Here is an 18,864-nt window from a genome sequence, read left to right on the forward strand (position 1 = left end):
TGTGGCGGGCAGATTCTTTACCATCGGAGGACTGACCTTTAAACACAGGCCCTCATGTAGACTCAGAGGGCCTCAGAGGGAGACTCAAGCAGACTCTGGACCACTGCTTGTGGTGTCCTTCCTGCTCACAACAACCTGTGCTGTGACTGTTGGGTTTGGATTTGTCTGTCATGCTCATCACCCTATCTCCTGCCCAGGGCGGTGCCCGGCATAGAGTAGGTTCTGAGCAAGCATTTGTTGAGGGATTGCATGACTGAATGAGGGACCTGGGCACCAAGAGCCCGGGCCGCTAGGGATCTCGTGGCTGCGTGGGGATGCCGAGCCTCCTCAGACGTGCTCAGCCATCAGGGAGGGAGCCCAGGAGCATCCCTGACCTTGATCTGCTCCATGGTGAGCGTGGTGTCCCTGGCAGCCTCCTCCAGCAGGGGGCGCATAATCTCCAGCTCCTCCTGCATCTTGGCCACGTCCTCTGCGGTGCGCAGCAGCTGAGGGTGGGGCGCGGGGTGGGGCACAGAGAGGAAATCAGGTGTGATAGGGACCAGAGAGCTAGGCCCAGAGGGGAACAAGGGAGAGAGCCCTGCAGGGCTGCCCTCATTCATTCGGCAAGCGAGAAGCTGTGGCTGGCTGCTTCAGGGGAAGGGAGCAGGCCACTAAGTCTCCGAGGTGATCTGCTTTGCTCTTGCCCTTGGCCCGGTTCCTTTGGTGAGGGAAGAGGCTACCCATTTAAACACTGTGGGCTGCCGGCTGACAGGGGTCATGTGGAGTCAGGGCCGAGACAGAATGGGCAGAATCACATGCAGCCAGCGGTTGCCCACGAGGCCCCCACCCCTGGCCCCACCTTGTCGAGGCCACTCTTCATGCGGTTCTTAGCGGTTTTCAGCTCCTGTTTCTTCTGCCCGACAAGGATGGAGAAGATATTGAGCAGCTCCAGGTAGCTCTTGGGGGTCACATAGTTGTGGCGGGCCAGCTCGGCCAGATACTCAACACACTTCTTGGCCACCGACTGGTGGATATACACACAGACTTGAATCTGTGGGGAAAGAGATCGAGGATGCCAGCCTGGTAGAGATGGGGCACCAGGGTGCCTTCGAAGCCACTGGAGCCCGGGTTGGGGAGGGAGTCAGGTGCCCTCACACTCACTCTCACAGGAGGTGATCTCCAGCTAAAGGTCACCCACTCTGTAGACAAAAATCTCATGACTCAGAGCTAAGTCGAGAGGCTTTTTCAAGCTCACACAGTTGTCAAGGGCAGGGTTCACTTTGAATTTGGGCCTAAAGGTATCCTGGCTCTTGGCCCAAGGGCTCTCTTGCGCCCTTGTCACAGCCCCTGTGACCTGCCTCGCTCAGAAAGCCCTAAGGTGAGGCCCCTCTTGGAGGGTGTAGATGGGGAAGGGAGGGCCCAAGGCCTCAGCATGGCTGAACAGCGATGGGCTCATCTGAGCTCTCGGCCCTCAGGTGACCGTCACTTTCTTAGGTTGGGCTAGACATATCTAGCCCTCCCACCCATCTGTGGTCTCTGGGTTGTACCAGGGGGCTCTTCAGAGAAGCTGCTATGGAACCTTCTGGGAATAAAATAATGGTGACTGTGAAACTGTGTGTCCAGCTTCCTACATCACCGTGACCACCTTGTGATATTCCTATTACACAGATGAGGAAACTGAGGCTTAAACAGGTCAAGCTGGCTGCCTAGAGACTTCCCATAAGCGGGGCACCTGGGACTCTCACCCAGACCTTGGTGACCCCGAGCCCAGATCTACACAGTCCCTCCTCACACGGGCTTTCTCCCCACCGAGACACCTACCAGTCCTTCGATTACTTTGGGGGCGGCATCCAGCTCTGGGATCTCACTCAGGAACATGATGGCCACCGATTCCAGGGCCTCTGCCGGCCACTCATTAAACCAGTCGATGGTGCAGCAGTTGACCAGGGAGGGGAACTGTCTCAGGCGAGCTCGGAAGACCTCTCCAATGGGGCTGGGGGTGGGGGCTCAAATGAGGCCCTGAGACACGGACACCCCCCGCCCCCCAGGGACCCAGGACCCAGGGTCATTTGACAGCCCCGCGGCGTGTCGGCCAGGACACAAGAGCAGAGCAGCCTGGGCCCAGTGGTGTGGCGGGCAGGCCCAGGCCACTTCCCCGCGTGGTGGGCCCGGGTGCTCCCCCGCCCCAGCCACCGGCCCGTGAGGCTGCGACGGCCGCCGGTACCTCATGCACAGCACCATGTGGATGTTGCTGCGCACGCGCCCAGTGTAGGCGGCCATGAGGTTGGCCTTGGTGGGCTGCAGGCCCTGCTCCTGGATGTACGGCCGCATGGTGTTGACGATCTGGTCCTGCTCATCCATGTTGTACAGGTTGGGAATGTCACCCGAGTTCAGGACATTGTTAATGTCCTCCAGGAAGGACTCATTCTTGATCTAGGGGAGAGCGGGGTGGAGGAAATGAACCTTGATGATGGCCCTGGGTGTTGGGCTTCACGACCCTGATCTCCCTGAATCTTAGCAGCAGACCCCTTCCAGGGACAGTGCCACTAGGCTCAGAGAAGCCCAGGGTTACACAGGGCTTCCCGAGTCGTGGTCGAGGACTCACACCCAGACCCACCCTGCAGCAGAGACTCTGAACATTGGTGCTTGGCTATGGAAAGGCCTGGGTCCTGGGTGGGACATGCAGTGTCTTCCTCCTCTCTTGCCGAGCCTCTCCACATCTCACAGTTAATCCACCGGAGAAAACCAGGCCACAGGCAGAAACAGGTCCTTGCCTATCTCATATGGCCAGGGCCTGGCCAGTGCCAGAAGGCACCCTCTCTCGCCTGACTATGAAAGGGGAGCCCCAGAGAGAAGAGCAGGGCTGGCTGGGAGTCTTCTGGGGCTTCACTTTCGGCCCAACCCCAAATGCCGGTCAGGGTGAAGTGCTGCCCTGTCTTTCTCGAGGCCCTGGACCCACAACGTCTCCTCTTCTCAGCCCTGGAAGAGGCTTCACACCTAGGAAGCTCCAGATGGAGTAGCCCCAGGAAGGAAGCTATGGGCCCGGCACTGTAGGCACCAGTCCTGTGGTCTTTGAGGTCAGAAGCCATTGACCAGTGAGTGTGGTTCTGCCTGTGGTTGGCCATGGTGCCAGGGGCCTTCTTTACCTCTGGGGATAGCCATTATCTATGCTCACCCCCACCCCCCAACTCTGACTGGCTGGGTTTGACCCCCAGCCTCTCTTCCAGCCTTCCTCCCAAGATCCACCCCCAGTAACAGGGACCTGGACTCAAAGGACTGACCACCATTCTGGATGGCATGCTGGGGTGGGTTGTATTCTGCTCATCCCAGACCCCCCGCACTGCCCATGTGGTGGCACCTGGGTATCTGAGAACAGGAAGGTGATGGGCAGGTTGTGCAAGCCAGCCTTGAGCAAGACCTTCTTGACGTCATCACGCCACTCTGTCATGCCGTAGTTCTTAGACAGCTCAATCTGGAAGCACTCGTACTCGGACCTGGAGACAAGTGTTTGGGTAGAGAGTTTAAAGCTTCACCTAAGCCATCTGCTCTCATCCTAGGCAGACTTGCTGACTCCTCGGCCCTGAACCTGCTCTCTGGCTTCTAGACCTTTGCTGAGGCTGCTCCCTCTGCCTGGAATGCCCGTCCTTCCATTCGCCAAGTTCTGATTCAGAGAGAAGGCCCATGGCCACCTCCTCCAGGAACCCCTCCTGGATGCCTGAAGCTACCCGCTGCCTTCCCCGCAGCATCACAAGGCCCTGCTGCTGCCTCTGCTTGGAGACCAGGCCTTCTAGAAGCCCATGGGCCAAGTGGGTCTGCCCCAGTGCGGAACATGAGAAAGAACAGGGATGGACATGAGTCTGCCACAAGCTACCCACCGCCCACCATGCCTGGGGGCCCTCACATGTGCGAGGCCAGTCTCGTGAGGGAGCTCCGGCCGCTGCCACCCACGCCCAGGAGGAGTGCGTTGCCCAGCGCCTGGCGCAGGGTGCGGCTGATGCGGCAGACATGACTCATGGCGTCCATGAAGAGCACCAGCCTCAGCTTGGCTGTGTTGATCTGGTTGTAGTCTTCCATGTACTCCTCGATCACCTGCATCATCTGGGGGCAGGGGTGTGGGGAATGGGAACAGCTGGGTCCTCCTTCTGTCCCTGTGTGCCCTGTCCCCCCCGACAGGGAGCATATCCCCCCCTTCCCTGGCTCCTCTGCGCATGGAGGGATGTTGGGCCTTCAGATGCCGGGTGAATGAGGCCTGAGGGTGGGCTCAAAGAGCTGTCTGCTGCCTCCAGCGCTCCCCAGGACGTACCAACCTGGGGCCCCAGGGGAGCTACTGAGACCTAGAAAGGATCTGTGTGGGGAGAAACCACCAGGAGCCCCACCCACTCAGCTTCATTCTGCCGCCCTGGGGTCTTGACTCAAGACTCGTGGCCCCAGGGTCCCTGCTGCAGCTCTATGGGTGGATGACAGCCCCTCAAACGGGCTTAGTGTGTCCCCAGTTATGGAGCCGGTCTCAGCTGAACCACAGGCTTGCCCTCAGGAAAGGGCCAACCGGGGGCTCCTGCATCCGTTTGACAGGTGAGGAGACGGGGACTCAGAGAGGCAACTGCTGAAGTCCCTGAGCTGGCCTTCCAGACCAGTGTCCAACCCTCTGGTCAGAGGGTGGTGGTCTCTTAGCAGTGGCCACAGAGGGCCGGGGTCCCAGGGCTAGGGCCCCCCAGGACCCTCACCTTCCTCTCATTGGTGATGAGCTCGTAGGACTTGACGTCGGAGCCTGGCGACATGAAGTCCCCGTAGAGGATGGGCTGGAAGGGGCAGACCTCTTCAAAGCCCACCTCCCACTCATCCATGTGGCTCTCCAGGAGCTTGTCGAACCAGTCACGGTCCTCGTCGTTCACCAGGCGGTCGCGGAACACGCGGCAGTTCTCGTGGTACCACAGGCGCAGCAGCTGCACCTTGTCCTGCGGCCACCCTGGCGTCAGTGCCCGCCCTCAGCCACCTCTCAACGCACCAGGGGCCCCGACCTGGGCCTGGCTCTCCCACCGGGACCTGGCAGGACCCTGAGTGTCTGCTGACCCATGGAGAACGCAGTCCCCACACTGCTGCCCTGGCCTCTCCACCGCCACCCCCAGCTTCAGGTCCAGCTGTGCCAGCTGGGCACCCAGCTCCTTTAGCTTCAGGGTACCCCCTCACCCCAGGCTTCCTAGGTGGTACTAGTGTTAAAGAACATGCCTGCCAATACAGGAGACATAGAGACTCAAGTTTGATCCTTGGGTCAGGAAGATCCCCCAGAGAAAGAAAGAAATGGCAACCTGCTCCAGTATTCTTGCCTGGAGAATCCCTCGGACAGAAGAGCCTGGCAGGCTATAGTCCGTGGGGTCACAAAGAGTCAGTTATGACTGAAGTGACTTAGCACAGTTTTCAGAGTCCCCACAGCTCCCAAACCCAGGGCCTCGGAGGGATGCCTGACTCCTTATACCTTCCTGACAGCCCACATCTAACCCCTCACTTGACCCCCAATCCCCCTCTGACACTGTCCACATCCTGCTGCTGCCTCTGTGCTGACTTTCCCGCCTTTCCCCAGGTGACGGGACTGGCCTCAGGAAGCCCCCGGGCTCTTTTCTCGACCCCTTTGCCTGGGGCTTGGAGGGCTACGGCTCGTTTCTGTCTTGTTCACCCTGTCCCTTAGACACCGGGCCCGCATGCACTGACCCACCCATCCCCCATTCCAAAGTGCACATCTGCGCCCTCCAAGCCCCGGCTCCCATCACCTCCAGGACTCTCCCGCTGCAGCCCCGGAGCTGCACAGGCACCCAGCACCCCTGACACTGCTCCCTGCTGCACGCCTGCTCCTTCCCCTGGCACCTTCGGTTTCTAGAAGGCACCCCATGGACTCTGCCCCCAGTTTTCTCACACCCTGGGCTGCCATCAGGAACCGATCAGGCCTTGCCGAGGCCTGGCTCCTGCTTTTGTGTGGCCCCATCACAGCCACTATCCTAGGCATGGATTTCACCAGCAAGATGGGACTCAGCTGGATGAAGCTCCTGGGGGCTTGGCACCTGCCGATGCCAAGTTCTGCCCCCAGCCCCAGGGCCTGACCAGATTAAGGCTGAGGAGTTGATCAGGAAGGCCTAAAACATGGGAGCACCATGAGGGCAGTGTGGGCACTCGCTACTGGACACTGGGGAGGGGGCCCACCAGTCCTCACCTCGACCTTGGCTGGGTCGGCCATGAGCATTCCCTGGAAGACCTTGGAGAGGTCCCGCAGGTTGAAGGTGTAGTGGGACTTGGCCGGGGTGGGCAGCAGCTGGGAGGTGATGGTGGAGTACACCATGATGGTGGCTTCCACGAGGGGATCCGTGAAGTGGGCGATGTGGGGGGCCCCAGCTGAAGGAACGAGAGAGTGGACCTGGGTCACGGCCCCTGCAGATCCGGGGCTGTGTCCTTCACACACGCCTTTCCCCAGCCTGCAGGCTTGGACCCCTGCCCCCCAACCCCCTGCCACCCCATGCCCCGCAGCCCTCTCAGATGCTACCTCTGACAAGGTCTTCCTGGTGACCCCCACCATGGGGTGAGGAATCTCTCACTGGGAGCTCCCTACTTCTATATCTTTATCACTGACCTAGCCTGTCCCTGTGTTGGAGGTGTTGGGATACAGTTGTGGAATTGGAGACACTAATGGGGCCAGACCCGAATGAAATGTGCTGCCTGGGGCCATGCGTGGGGAGGGGTGTGTGGCCCACACGGGGTAAGGAGTGCACTGCCGTGGGTGTGGAAGCGGGGCTCAGCCAGGACTGTGGGGGCCTATCAGCCCCTTGCATTTTTACCACTAACACAATCTATTTGCTTGTGCTCTGAAAACTATCCAGTTTTTTGCTGGGAACCAAAATTCTGTCAGGGGGAATTTGGGGCAGAGAGAGCCTCCACAAAGAGGAAAAAAGGCAAAGAAGGGGCAGAAGGGCTCACTACCCCTAACGTGGGCTCCTCTGTTAATACAGGGACTGTTTTAGGTGCTGGGCACAGGGGGTGGCCCCCGCAGACACACTTCTTACCCCAATAAGCTGCCATTCTTGGTGAGGAAGACAGACTCCGACCAGTTAACAGGAGACTGAATAAGCCGGGGTTGGGACATTTGATTTAAATGCTGGGGAGGCCTTGCTCAGGAGTGCATGGGAGCAGAGACCTGAGGCCCTGAGGGGCCAAGCAGGCTCAGAACTGGAGGAGGGACACTCATCTTGCTTCTACTATGGGATAGGCATGGGCCCAGGCCCTGGCCAGCCACGCAACAGGTGACTGACCCTCTGGAGGCCGTCAGTGCGGGGCGACCTTTGCTCCGGCACTGTCCCGAGGTCACAGGAGCCTGAGGAGGGCTCACTGTGGCCCCTGGGACCCAAGCCTCAGCCACATCCAACTTGAGTCCAGGGCTGCCCCTGGAACAAGGGCCCTTGACCCCTCCAGGCCCTGCCCAGGGTACCGGGCACTACACTTACGCACGGGCTCCCGGTAACTCTTTTCTCCAAGGAGTCCATCTAGAGGGTTGAGGGAGAGACAAGGGCTCAGAGTCAGGTGAGCCACTTGCTGCCCCCTTTGACCAGCTATACCCAGCTGAGCAGCCCCGGAGCAGCCCCTGACCACCATCCCCTCCTCAGAGCCACATGGCCCCACCCCTAAGCTGGGCATGGAGGCAAGTTCTGGCCTATAGTCCCTGGAGGCAGGCCAGGGCAGGCCAGAGAAGGGAAGGCCTGACTCCCCTCACTCACCACCTGGCACAGTGCCAAGTGGAGTTCAAAGGTCAGAGCATGTTCTTGGTGGGAAGTCGACTGGTTGGGGGAAAATGCATCCAGGGGCAGACCTTTCTTCAAGCCTCATGGAAGAGAAGGACCACTTTGTTCACTCTATCTTGGTGGTATTTCCTCATGCTCAAAAGTATCAATAACATCTCTCCACTAGAGAGTCTAACATACGTGTGTGTGCTTATATGGGGGAACATACATGTTTGCGTATGTATGAATCATATATTCAGCAGTTTCCACGTGCCAGCTTCATACCAGATGCTCTACATGCAATGTCTTATTTAACCTTCACAACCTGGGGTGATGGGCACTAACATTGTCACCCACTTTAGATGAAGAAACTCTGGCTCAGAGCGGCTCATTAAACTGGCCAGAGGTAAGAGAGCTGAGTAAGGGGTGGAGCCAGTGGTTCGGCCACCCCCGCTCTTCCCAGTGTGGCTCACTGGACCTGGGCTTCTGCTGGAGCCCACGGCCCTCCCCACTCCTGCCCGGTACTTACCCACCCAGCTGCCCAGGATGGTGGAGAAGATGCGCTTCTTGCTGATGTCATCCATCTCAGCAAAGGACAGGTAGTTGAAGTGGCGGGTCAACCGTGGGGTGACGGCATTTCTGCCTCCACCAGGGGGGCCCATGGCACAGACAAAGTTGATGTCCACCAGCTGCTTGAAGGCTCCTGGAGTGGGAGTAGGAAGTCAGAAGGCCCTGCCAGGGGCTATATTAAGGCTTCTGTGGACCCTGAGCACTTCCACCTTCATGGACCTCCTCCTCCATTAAAATTTTTTTTTTTTAGTTATACTTCATAACAGCATTGGTACATAGACAAATGCATTAATATCATACATTTCAAATGCTCTGGGAAAATGTTCATTTCTCCCTTGCTTTAAAAAGAGATTAGGACACTTTTGTGGACCCTCTATGAGTCTGTGGGCCTGGGCTCTGACCAGCACACCCCACTCCATCCCCTGGCCCAGGCCGAACATACGCACCGATGATCTTGCGGTCATACCAGCCGCCGTGGTCCATCCACTGGCGCAACAGCTCAATGGGTGGCTGGGCACCATAGGTCTCCAAGGCTGGCATGTTCAGGTCATCGATGAAGAAGATGAAGTTGCGCCCCAGGGGGGGCCCGAACACACCTTTCCGCCTGCGGGGAGGGGCCGTGTGAGCCCAGGGCACACGGCACCCGGTGCTCAGGGAGTCCAGGGCTGCAGGATGGCAGCTCCACCTCTGGGAGGCCCTCACTGACTTCGGCCTCCCCCAAATCGCTGGGCCTCTTGAGGAGCTCCTTGTCTCATTCTGAGTGTCCTGGGACATCACATCTGGCTGTCCTGAGTCTTGCCTCCAGGCAGATGCATAACGAGCCATACCCAAGTACCTGGCCCAGGGAGGGTGCCCACAGAAGGGCTCAGGAGAATTCCTGATAGGAGAAGGGTACAAGGGCACCTAGGGCCCACCCAGGAGGGGAGGGAACACAGCAGCTGGCTGAGCCAGGCTGGGGGACATGGGGACCCAGGAGGGAGCCAGTGGGCCTGCCTCTTGTCCAGCTTGCTGTCGATGAGGTCCTGGGTTTGGTTGGCCGAGGTGCGGGCAGAGAAGGTAAGGAAGTGGCTGATGTACTGGAGTGGCAGGTTTTTGAGGAGTTTGTTGGAGATGGTGAGCGTCTTCCCTGTGCCCGTGGGCCCGACACACAGCACCTAGGAGCGGGGGGTCACGGGGTCAGAGCGTTCTCACAGGGCCCAATGCGCGGTAGGAGGTACTGCCCTGTGAGTGCAGGAGGCCGGTCACTCCCGGCCTAGGCCCTGGGGCGCGGGGAGGCTGGGGTGGCGGGGGCACTCACGGGCTTGTGGTTGGTGAGCAGCAAGTCTAGCAGGTAGGACATCTGGATGGTGTCCATGGTTGGCACGATGATGCTGCAATAGTTGGTGTCTGGCACCATCGTGAATGTGGTGGAGGAGTCCATCCACTTCACCCAGGCGACCTGGAACCACAGGGCGGGCCTGAAACCTCTCCTCGTTCCCGTCCAGGCCGAGTGTACCAAGAGGGCAAGGAGCTGCACTGTCGGGCAAGGAGGTCCAGCGGAGGGGCTGCTTCTGACAGAAATAGGAATCCCTCTGCCCTGCTTTATGCACAGGGCGGAGGACTCCCAGAACAAACCTCCAGGAATCCGGGGGTCTCTGCACACAGCTGCCCAAGTGAAGGCTTCACTGCATCCAGTTACCTCCAGTGGGGCCAATCCCTGGGTCTCTGCATATGAGGAAAGTCCTCCGGGAACTGGACAACCCAGAAGGCAAAGATCTTTGCTGTCAACTTTAGGCTTCCCAAGCGTGTGGGGGCCACAACTGTGGGGCTGGCATCATCTGGACACTGAGAAGTCACCTGGCCTGGTCTCCCCTACCATCCCCCACTGCATGAATCCCTTCACCCACCCACAGCCCTGACTCAACTTGCAGACCTCTCTCTCTGTGGTCAAATCAACATGTCCCACTGGGGATGGTACTGATGGTTAGACTCATATGTGTGAGACCCCTGGCAGGACTGTGTGTGGCGACCACCTCTGAGGTGCCTCTGGCCACTCCTCCTTCTGGGCTGGGGTCCTGCTGCCACGAGGGTAGGCTCATGGAGCCCTTGCTGGCTGAGAGGAGCGATGGGGACACTGCGACAGGCCATGGGGGCTTACTCTTCCACTCTTGGGGAGCCCCAATTCTGGGCAAATGGGGTTGAATGAATCCCTGGGCTCAGAAGCAGGATGGGACAGGCAGTAGACATGGTTGGGAAGGGAGGCACTCTGTCATCCCCCAGTCCCAGGTTCAAGGCCAGCTCTGACACCAACGAGCTGGGTGTGACTGTTCTGAGCCCCAGTTTCCTTGTTTTGGAAATGGACCCAGTAGTAACCACCCTGCGGGTCTGTGAGGATTCATGAGATGATGCAAATAACCCAAGCGTGACATCTGTGGCCATCAACAGGGCCTCCCCTCTGCAGCCATTGAGTAGGACAGCCACCACCTGACTGCCTCCGTCCCTTCCCCCCTCCCCGTGCTGTTCCTGGGACCAGGCCTCCGTCACCTGCTTGCCCTCCTCCTCCTCATCGTCTTCGTCACTGGTGCTGCTGATGCCACCATCCTCCAGCCTGTAATCAAACACCAGCCCCTCCTCTGGGAAGAGCAAGGCCATCTGTGAGGGATCAGGGGGGAAATAAACAGGTGATGAGGCCCAGTTGCTTACGTGGCTACTTGTTGGCCCTGGGCCTGAGCCTGGGGGACAGCCCCACAGCACCCAGCATTCAGCATACGCGTCCCAGCCCTTGCACCCCAGCCCAGGGGCGGCTGCCTCTCACGTTTTCTGTCTCCATCTTGATTCTCAGCCAGTGGCTGAAGCTGTTGCGGCTAGTGCTGTCCCCCGTGGCGCCCACACTCCAGACAAGGGAGAAGATGAACCAGGGCTCGATCAGCTCAGGGATGCGGCTCAGCTTCTCGGACGGCATCTTCTTGAGGCCCTGAGGACAGAGGCAGGGGCAGAACTGAGTGGCCTGAGGAAGCCAAGGGGGTGGGGGCAGGGATCGTCCCTTAGCCTCTGCAGCAGACCGGACGGCGGTGTCCCATGCATGAACCACGTGAGCCAATCCGATTCTCTCTTGCAGGAAGCGGAACTTGGGATTCGGGGCCCTCGGGAGAGGCAAGCAGGGCAGGAGTGAGCAGGCTGCAGTCCACCACTCAGTGTCTCACTTCTTTGGGCAGGAAGGGCTTGAAGAAGCAGTCCAGCAGCTTGAGGAGACTCATGGTCAGGTTGCTGTTGGTTGAGGTGATCACTTCCTTCACCAAGGACCGGACGAAAGCGAGGGACTCCTGCAGAGGACAGGCACCCCACTCCTGTGGATGCTGGCCATAGCACCCGGCTGCCCCCATCTGGGCTGGCCACTGTGGCCTCCCTCACCTCCAGGAAGGAGATAAAGAGGGACTTGAACTGCTCCTCAAAGGGCCTGAGTAAGGCAGGGAGACGCTTCAGCCAGCACTCGACGAAGGGCATGAGCCCCAGGATGCTAGGCTCCAGGTACACCATGCCGCAGCGGGAGACTGTGGCTGGGGAGGCCACCGCCAGGTCTTGCACCTCGAACATCATGGTCATCGCCTGCCACCAAGACGAACTGCGTGAGCGGGACAGCTGCTGGCCCCCAGGGCAGGGGAAAGGGCTGCAGGGCCATGGGGAGGGGCTGCCCATCCTGCAACAGTGGGCAGGCCCTGGGGCAGGTGGTGGGCCAGGCTCAGTGCTGAGGTAGGAGCAAAGGCAGGAACCCTTGGGCCTCAGCTGATCATGTGGCTCTCGCTGGAGCCTCGGGGAGGAGCCTAAGTCGGGAGATTCCTGGAAGCCCTCTGGCCAGCCTGGGGTTAGGGCATTTTGGGGGTCTCTGGAGCCCTTGGGAGATCTGATGGGAGCTGTGTGCTCTGCTCCAGAGAACTCAACCTGTACATGGACACAGGCTCACACTGGCCTCTGTACCACCTGTATGCTGGACTCCAGGCACATTGCCAGGATGCCTGAGCCAATCTGGGCCAAAATGGCTGTGAGTGGGCCTGGGAAGCACAGGGCAACATCAGCTGAGACTGAGGTGTTCGTCCTGGGCTGAGAGCATTGCAGAAAGTGGGTCTGCCGCAAGGGAAGCCCCAAGCAACTGCACGGGACGTGCCTCAGGTTCAGGAGCCTGGGGATGGGGAGGGTGCCACGGCCCGGAGAGGAAAGGGTTGAGGGGGTGAGGCTTGGCCAGCCTGGTGTGGCCCCTGGGCCCACCCAGTTGCAGAGGACAGCGGGGTGAGTGGACAGGCGGATGGACCTCTGTGAGCTTGATGATCTCCCCGGAGCTGAGGCACAGCTTCTTGTTGTCGTCCAGCACCGTGTTCATGTTCTCAATCCAGACGGCGTCCACCGGCCCGTCGAACATGTACCACTTCTTGCTGTTGTCGGAGCTGATGGCCCCCATCCGGATGAGGGAGGAGAAGATCCCATCTGTCCTGCAGCCACCAGAGAGAGGAGGGCCGTGGGTGCCAGGGAGGAAGGGCACAGCCGGCTCCCAGGGATCCAGGCTGGTTCTGCTCTGTGGTTTTTTTTTTTTTTTTTTGTCTTAAGTACCTTCATTCATTTAAAAATTATAGTAGGGAAAATAGGACTTTTTGGTGTAATATGATACAATGAAAACATGTGGTTATATTCTCTCCCTGCTGTGCTGTGGTTAGTCATTCAGTCATGTCTGACTCTTTGTGACCCCGTGGACTGTAGCCCACCAGGCTGCTCTGTCCATGGGGATTCTCCAGGCAAGAATACTGGAGTGGGTTGCCATGCCCTCCTCCTCTCCCTGCTGAGTCCTCACTAAAGTTACATTAAAGGAAGATGGGAAGTGATACCCTCAAAAGAAAAGGAAGATGGGCAGGAGGGAACACAGAAGCAGAGGCCCAGACGGTCCCAGAAGACGCACAGAGGCGGAGAAGGGGAAAATGACCTCTTGGAGAAAGCAGCATCACGAGATGCCTCTAGTTCCTGCCACAGACCCAGGAAGGCTCAGACTTCAGAGGCACCAAATAAATGCCAGGGAAGCGGGTGGGTAGAAGGGCATTTTTCTGGTCTGGTCACCAGACCCCAGGATGCCCACACAAGAGCCTGGAGTGGCTGTGATTGAGACCCTTCACCCGAAACGGGGGAAGCTGGACAGGCCCATGTTTGGAAAGACAGGTGGCTGCCCTTCTCCAGTGCCCACTCCCCACTGGCTTCCCAGAACACTGGGGCCAAGAAGATACCCCAGCAGGAGACTGGAGACTTCTCTGGAAAAACAGAATCGCCCCAGAGAAAACCTTCTAGTGCTGACTGGTGGGCCTCTAATCAGCTCCATGCACTTCCCCCTAAAAGGTACACCTCAGCCTGGGAGCACAGGCCCCGAAGAGGGAGCACCAGCCTCTCGTGGGTACTGACAATAATAGTCAACTTTCCCTGAGTGCGTGCCATGTGCTACACTGTCCCAGCCATCTCCCGTAAGAGAGGTGTCATTTTTCATCCTGACTTTGCAGGTGAGGGACAACGGTCCGGGGTGGTGGGGATGAGATGTGGCACTCAGTGAGGAAGCACAGTGGTGTCAAGAGTCCCAGGAAGTTGGGCTCCAGAGCCAGAGCTTCCAACATTCCACTCAGCTTGGGGAGGGAGGGGGCCAGGGACCCACAGGCTGCAGAGGTCTAGGAGTACAGCGGTCACTGGAAGGGTCCCAGGCCACTCACCACTCATGGGTGAGCAGGTCAAATTCCCCATACAACTGGCCCATTGTGATGGACTTGGGGTTGAGCACGTAGTAGTTGACGGGCTCGTACACACCGCCGCTGATGGATGGCTGCCCTTTCAGTGACGTCATGGCGGCGGCCAGGACTCTGTAACACTGGGGAAATGGCCAGCCAAGAGTGAGCCTCCAATCCCCCCAGAGAGCGCGGCTGGCATGGGCTGTGGGCCTCAGGGAGCAGCGGGTTGCCCTAAAGGCCCAAGGAGGCACAAGCGGGGGCCAAGACCCCTGCTGCTGAGGCTGCCCCGCCCTCAGGCCCACTGTGTGGGCACTGGGCCACCCAGCTTGGCTCCACTTAAGTCACTCATTTTTTTTTTTCTTTTAAAAACTTTTATTTTATGTTAGAATATAGAGAATGAATTTATGGTTGCCAGAGGGGAAGGGCGAGGGGGAGGGGTAGATTGGGAATTTGGGATTGACATGTACACATTGCTATATTTAAAGCACATAATCAGGGACTTCTCTAGTAGTCCAGTGGCTAAGACTCCACGCTCCCAATACAGGGGGCCCGCGCTTGATCCCTGGTCAGGGAACTAGATCCCACATGATGCAACTAAGACCTGGCACACCCAGATAAATAAATAGAGTAGAAAACCGACAAGGACCTACAGTCCAGCACAGGGAACACTTACGTTACTCTTGCCGGAGCCTGTGGGCCCGACGAGCATGAGGCCGTGCCGCACCACCGTGGTCTCGTAGAGCTGGATGCACTTGGTCAGGAATCCTGGAGGGACATGGCAGGGGGGCCAAGGGGTCAGAGTAGGGGCTTAGATCCTGGCTCTGCCACTAGTTCGTTGTGACCTCTGGTGGGTTACCTCACTCCCCGCACCTCAGTTTCCTCATCTGTGAAATGGGGTGGCAGTAGTACGTACCTCATAGAGGCCTGTGAAGCCCTGAGCCTCTGTGAGCACAGAGCGTCTGGAGAGCTTCCAGGCTGATGAGCACCTCCCCGGGCTGGGAGGGTGACTCACCCCACCTGCATGGGGGAGACCTCACTCTGTGTAGTCCTTCACCCTGCTGTTACCTGTGTCCTTTATCACATCCTTTTTAAAACAATAAACCGGCAAACATTCCTGTTTCCCTGAGTTCTGTGAGCTGTTCTAGCAAATGATCAAGCCTGAGGAGGGGGCATGGGAACCTGTGACCTGTAGCCAAGCAGAACAGAAGCCGTGGGTAACCTGGGGAGCTCGCACTCGTGACTGGTGTCTGAAGGGGGTGCAGTCTTGTGGAACTCAGTCCTTAGCCTGTGGGGTCTGTGCTGACCCTGATTCGTGCCAGATTTGAACTGACCTGTAGAACACTCGGGCATGTTAGAGAATGGACGAGTTTGAGGTAAAACCCCACACCTCTGGTGTCAGAAGTGTTGAATGTGAGAGTGAAGGGGAAAGAGTTTTTCTTCAGCTCCCATCACTTGAAGGGTCCCAGTGGAGACAGGGGCAGAGAGCCTCAGCCCGCAGCATGCTTGGCCAGGCATGAGAGACCCTGAGGCTGGACTACAAGCCTGGCATAGCCAGACCTAGCCATCTTCTGGTGCCCACAGGACTGCGGGGCAGGGCCAGGGCTCACCATCCACGTCCTTCAGGTTGCTCTTCTCGCAGGCCTGGCGGATGGCCTTGTCCAGGATGCCGTAGTCAGCCTCCTCCTCCTTGATGGTGGGGAACAGGTCAGACACGATCCCAGAGAAGAGCTTGAGGTCCTCCTGCAGGAACTTGGGCACATTCACGTCTCGGATGGCCCGGAGGCAAATCAGCTCCTGCAGCAGAGGCCCAGGTCAGATGACCCTCGACCCTCAAGCTGCTCCGGAGCCCCCCTGGACGGCCCATCCCCCCAGACCCCTGCCACCAGAGCTCCCTGGAGCCCTTGGGCACCTCTTTGAATGGAGCTCACCTCGTCCATGCTGGGGTTTTCTCGCTTAAGGTTGCCGGCAGCTGAGATCACAGTCTTCACGGCTCTCATCCCGAAGTCATAGTGGTCCTGTCACCACCAAAAAGAGGAGGGGCGGTGGGCACTGTCCCTCTTGGGGCTTCTGGGGAGCACTCAGCCTCCCACCTGACACCTGGCCAGGCCTCATCGCCCAGCTCGTGGCTGATGTCGCTCCCCTTGCAGGCTGTCAGCACCCACTCGCACCCCAGCCCGGGCTGCACACTGCGCTTCGCGCTCCTCTGCTGTCTCTCCTCCACTGCCCCAGTCGTGCGCTCCCGTTACCAGAGACAGCACCCTGCCTGCCTCCTGGACCCTGGGGGTGAGGCGTCAGCACCCTGCCTGCCTCCTGGACCCTGGGGGTGAGGCGTCTGCCTTGGTCACGGCTTATCCCTGCGGGCCCACTCAGCACAGTGCCAAGGGCAGGGAGGCACTCAGGTTTTATTTACATTGAGAATGAAGGAGCTTCCCATCTCTGCCACAAGAAGACTGGCCTCGATGGCCTTTGCGCTTCCTTTTAACACACATCACCTCTCTCCAGACCCACCCTCTTGACCACGCTACCATGGCTTTTCCCACGGTTGCTGCTGGGTCCATCTCTCTCCATTATAGAGCAGGTGTGATAGAAATATCAAGCTCATCATTTTGCCCCATGGTGTCAGACCATGAGGCTACATACACGTGGGCCCAACCCACAGACCAGCATGTTTCCCAGAAATCTCGGGCTTGGAGCTGGATGCAGAGACTGGGCTTGGCTTCAGGTCTTCAGCACTTGGGAAGGGGTGAGTGCTTTCCAGAACCATGTGGAGGATAATGGCTCTGTTACTGGGGATTGGTGGGGGCATTTTTGAAAGCAGATGGTTAGAAAGAAGGGTGTGTGGAGGTGCTGACACCATGATGCACTCCGTGGGGAGCTGATCTTTTTCCTAGTAATAGATTGCTCTTCTAGCCCATGGTTTTTGCTAGGTCCCACCGGGCCAAAGGCAAATATAGTCTCCCAAGCCACAGGGATGGCTGTTCATGCTTGAATAGGTCACCTAGAGAGGGCCCATGAGGGTGACAACAGGGACTTATTTCTGGGACCATTAAGAAACTAAGCTGGTAGCATCTAAGCCCAGGGTCGGGACTCATCTCTGCTACTGTGAAGGGGCAGCCTGCTTGAGACTGGAGCCCAGACAGAAAGTTCATCCACTAGCGCCGGTGCCTGAACCAGTAGCATCAACCCCTAGACGCAGGCCCAGCTCACCGAGGGGCAAGCCCTCGTGGTGGGAGGCTCCAGGGGAGATGAGACTGGCTGTCCCCCTCTGGTCCCACGCAACCTAGGTGCGCCTGTTCCCCAGCCTTGGTTGTGTGGCGCTTGGGCTCTTACTGGCCAACCCTCCCTTGTACCTGCACTAGCCCAAGTGGCCATCTGTTCCTGGATCCTGCTCCTGCTCCCCTGCGCACACCAAGCCTGGCCAGGCTCCTGGCTGCTTCGGACCTCAGTGTCCTCAGCTGAGAGGTGGGGGTGTGATTCCTACCTCCGAGGGTTGCAGGGAGAAGACAGCGGCTCCCAGACCCTGGAACCTGCTCCGGGCAGGATCTTACCTGGGAACTGAGCTGCTCGGAGGACAGCTTGAAGGTGGTCGTGATCTTCTTGGCCAGCACATTGGCCTCGTTGAAGCCAAAGGAGTAGAGAGAAATCTCCGCAATCATGGCATAATCCGGAACCATCATGGCCACAGGTCGGAAGAGTGCCTGGGGCACAGGGTACTGCGTGAACGGAGAGGCCGACCTCCCCTCCCAGAGCATCACCCACTTTCTGGACTGTCTGGTCCTCAGAAGGCGGCTCCACTGCCCTCCTCCCCTGCCAGCACTTGGATCCTCCCTCCACGGTGCCTGCCATAGCTGAGGCTTGTACTCCCCTATGGGTGGATCCCTCTGCCCATTAGAAACCAGTCCTCCGTGTTGACTTGAACCTGCCCTTGCCTTCTCCCAGGCCCTGAGGACAAGCCTGGCCCTTCCTCTTCATGGCTGGGGGACCCCTGGCAGGAGGGCTGCCATGGGGCAGCACAGTCCCTCATGTCCAGCAGCTGTGTCCCTGCATAAGCGTGTGAGCATCTCCGAGCCCAGGCCACAGCTCCGGTGTTTCCCAGTGCCCTGAGCAGCCTTCCAGACCATCCCAGGCCTGAACTCACCTTCAGGTTATCAGGCAGCTCGGTGCGGCCAGCGTATCCCGGATTCATGGTAATAAACACAGCGCAAGACGGCACGAGAGGGATCTCGACGCCTTCAAACATGAAGCGCTCCACCTGCAGGGTGGGGAGGGGCTGGCACACCTGTCCCATGCCCTGGATGGTACCCTCATCCCACTGATGGTCCTGGCTATAACGGGTCAGCCTGGACTGACCCTTGACCATGGATTGGCTCTTCTCCCAGGATCTGGCCTAAGACCTCTGGTCCCAGTGGCCACCTCTGGCCTCCCAGGTCCCAGCTGCCTGCAGTCTTCACACATCTACTTCCACCCCCATTTCCTGACACTGATTCTCCCTAGACCTGGGCAAGCTCAGCCCTGACTAAAACCCAGGGCCCTACTGGGGTTGGGGCACCTGCCAGTCTCCCAGTTCTTGTACCCAGGAGAAGACCTCTGGCCAGCCTGAACAAAACTAGAAGAAGGACAAACGGCTAGGGCTTTCCATGGGCATCAGGTGTGGGGAGGGACCGCTTTGTCCATTGCAGCTTGTCCTGGGAGCTGTACCCAGGGTGGGGTAAGGATATGGGGCTCCCTGGCTGGCTACAAAGGTCCCCTCACAGACAGCTCTCCTAGGTGGTTGGGGGAGTGCCCAGTTCCCTGTGAGATGAGAGAGGCTGGGCTCAGGGCAGAGGCCC

The 18,864-nt window shown here is 58.7% G+C and overlaps 1 protein-coding gene across 1 annotated transcript in view; it reads right to left on the minus strand.

Annotated features, from left to right (window-relative positions):
• Window positions 1-18,864, minus strand: part of DNAH1 (dynein axonemal heavy chain 1) — a 77,153-nt gene that overhangs the window by 15,171 nt on the left and 43,118 nt on the right. The window contains exons 30-53 of the mRNA XM_018038291.1: window positions 18,174-18,287; window positions 17,584-17,733; window positions 15,964-16,050; window positions 15,643-15,829; window positions 14,709-14,800; window positions 14,021-14,175; window positions 12,592-12,769; window positions 11,697-11,891; window positions 11,489-11,608; window positions 11,101-11,259; window positions 10,830-10,937; window positions 9,604-9,744; window positions 9,300-9,460; window positions 8,753-8,910; window positions 8,266-8,439; window positions 7,464-7,502; window positions 6,182-6,360; window positions 4,704-4,934; window positions 3,881-4,077; window positions 3,338-3,473; window positions 2,204-2,412; window positions 1,801-1,972; window positions 839-1,030; window positions 375-485 (exon numbers count right to left, since the gene is read on the minus strand). Of these exons, the coding sequence (XP_017893780.1) occupies window positions 375-485; window positions 839-1,030; window positions 1,801-1,972; window positions 2,204-2,412; window positions 3,338-3,473; window positions 3,881-4,077; window positions 4,704-4,934; window positions 6,182-6,360; window positions 7,464-7,502; window positions 8,266-8,439; window positions 8,753-8,910; window positions 9,300-9,460; window positions 9,604-9,744; window positions 10,830-10,937; window positions 11,101-11,259; window positions 11,489-11,608; window positions 11,697-11,891; window positions 12,592-12,769; window positions 14,021-14,175; window positions 14,709-14,800; window positions 15,643-15,829; window positions 15,964-16,050; window positions 17,584-17,733; window positions 18,174-18,287 (3,645 nt within the window). The remainder of the gene's footprint in view (window positions 1-374; window positions 486-838; window positions 1,031-1,800; window positions 1,973-2,203; window positions 2,413-3,337; window positions 3,474-3,880; window positions 4,078-4,703; window positions 4,935-6,181; window positions 6,361-7,463; window positions 7,503-8,265; window positions 8,440-8,752; window positions 8,911-9,299; window positions 9,461-9,603; window positions 9,745-10,829; window positions 10,938-11,100; window positions 11,260-11,488; window positions 11,609-11,696; window positions 11,892-12,591; window positions 12,770-14,020; window positions 14,176-14,708; window positions 14,801-15,642; window positions 15,830-15,963; window positions 16,051-17,583; window positions 17,734-18,173; window positions 18,288-18,864) is intronic.

This window comes from Capra hircus, chromosome 22 (assembly GCF_001704415.2).
Source record: "Capra hircus breed San Clemente chromosome 22, ASM170441v1, whole genome shotgun sequence".
Classification (NCBI taxonomy): Eukaryota; Metazoa; Chordata; class Mammalia; order Artiodactyla; family Bovidae; genus Capra; species Capra hircus.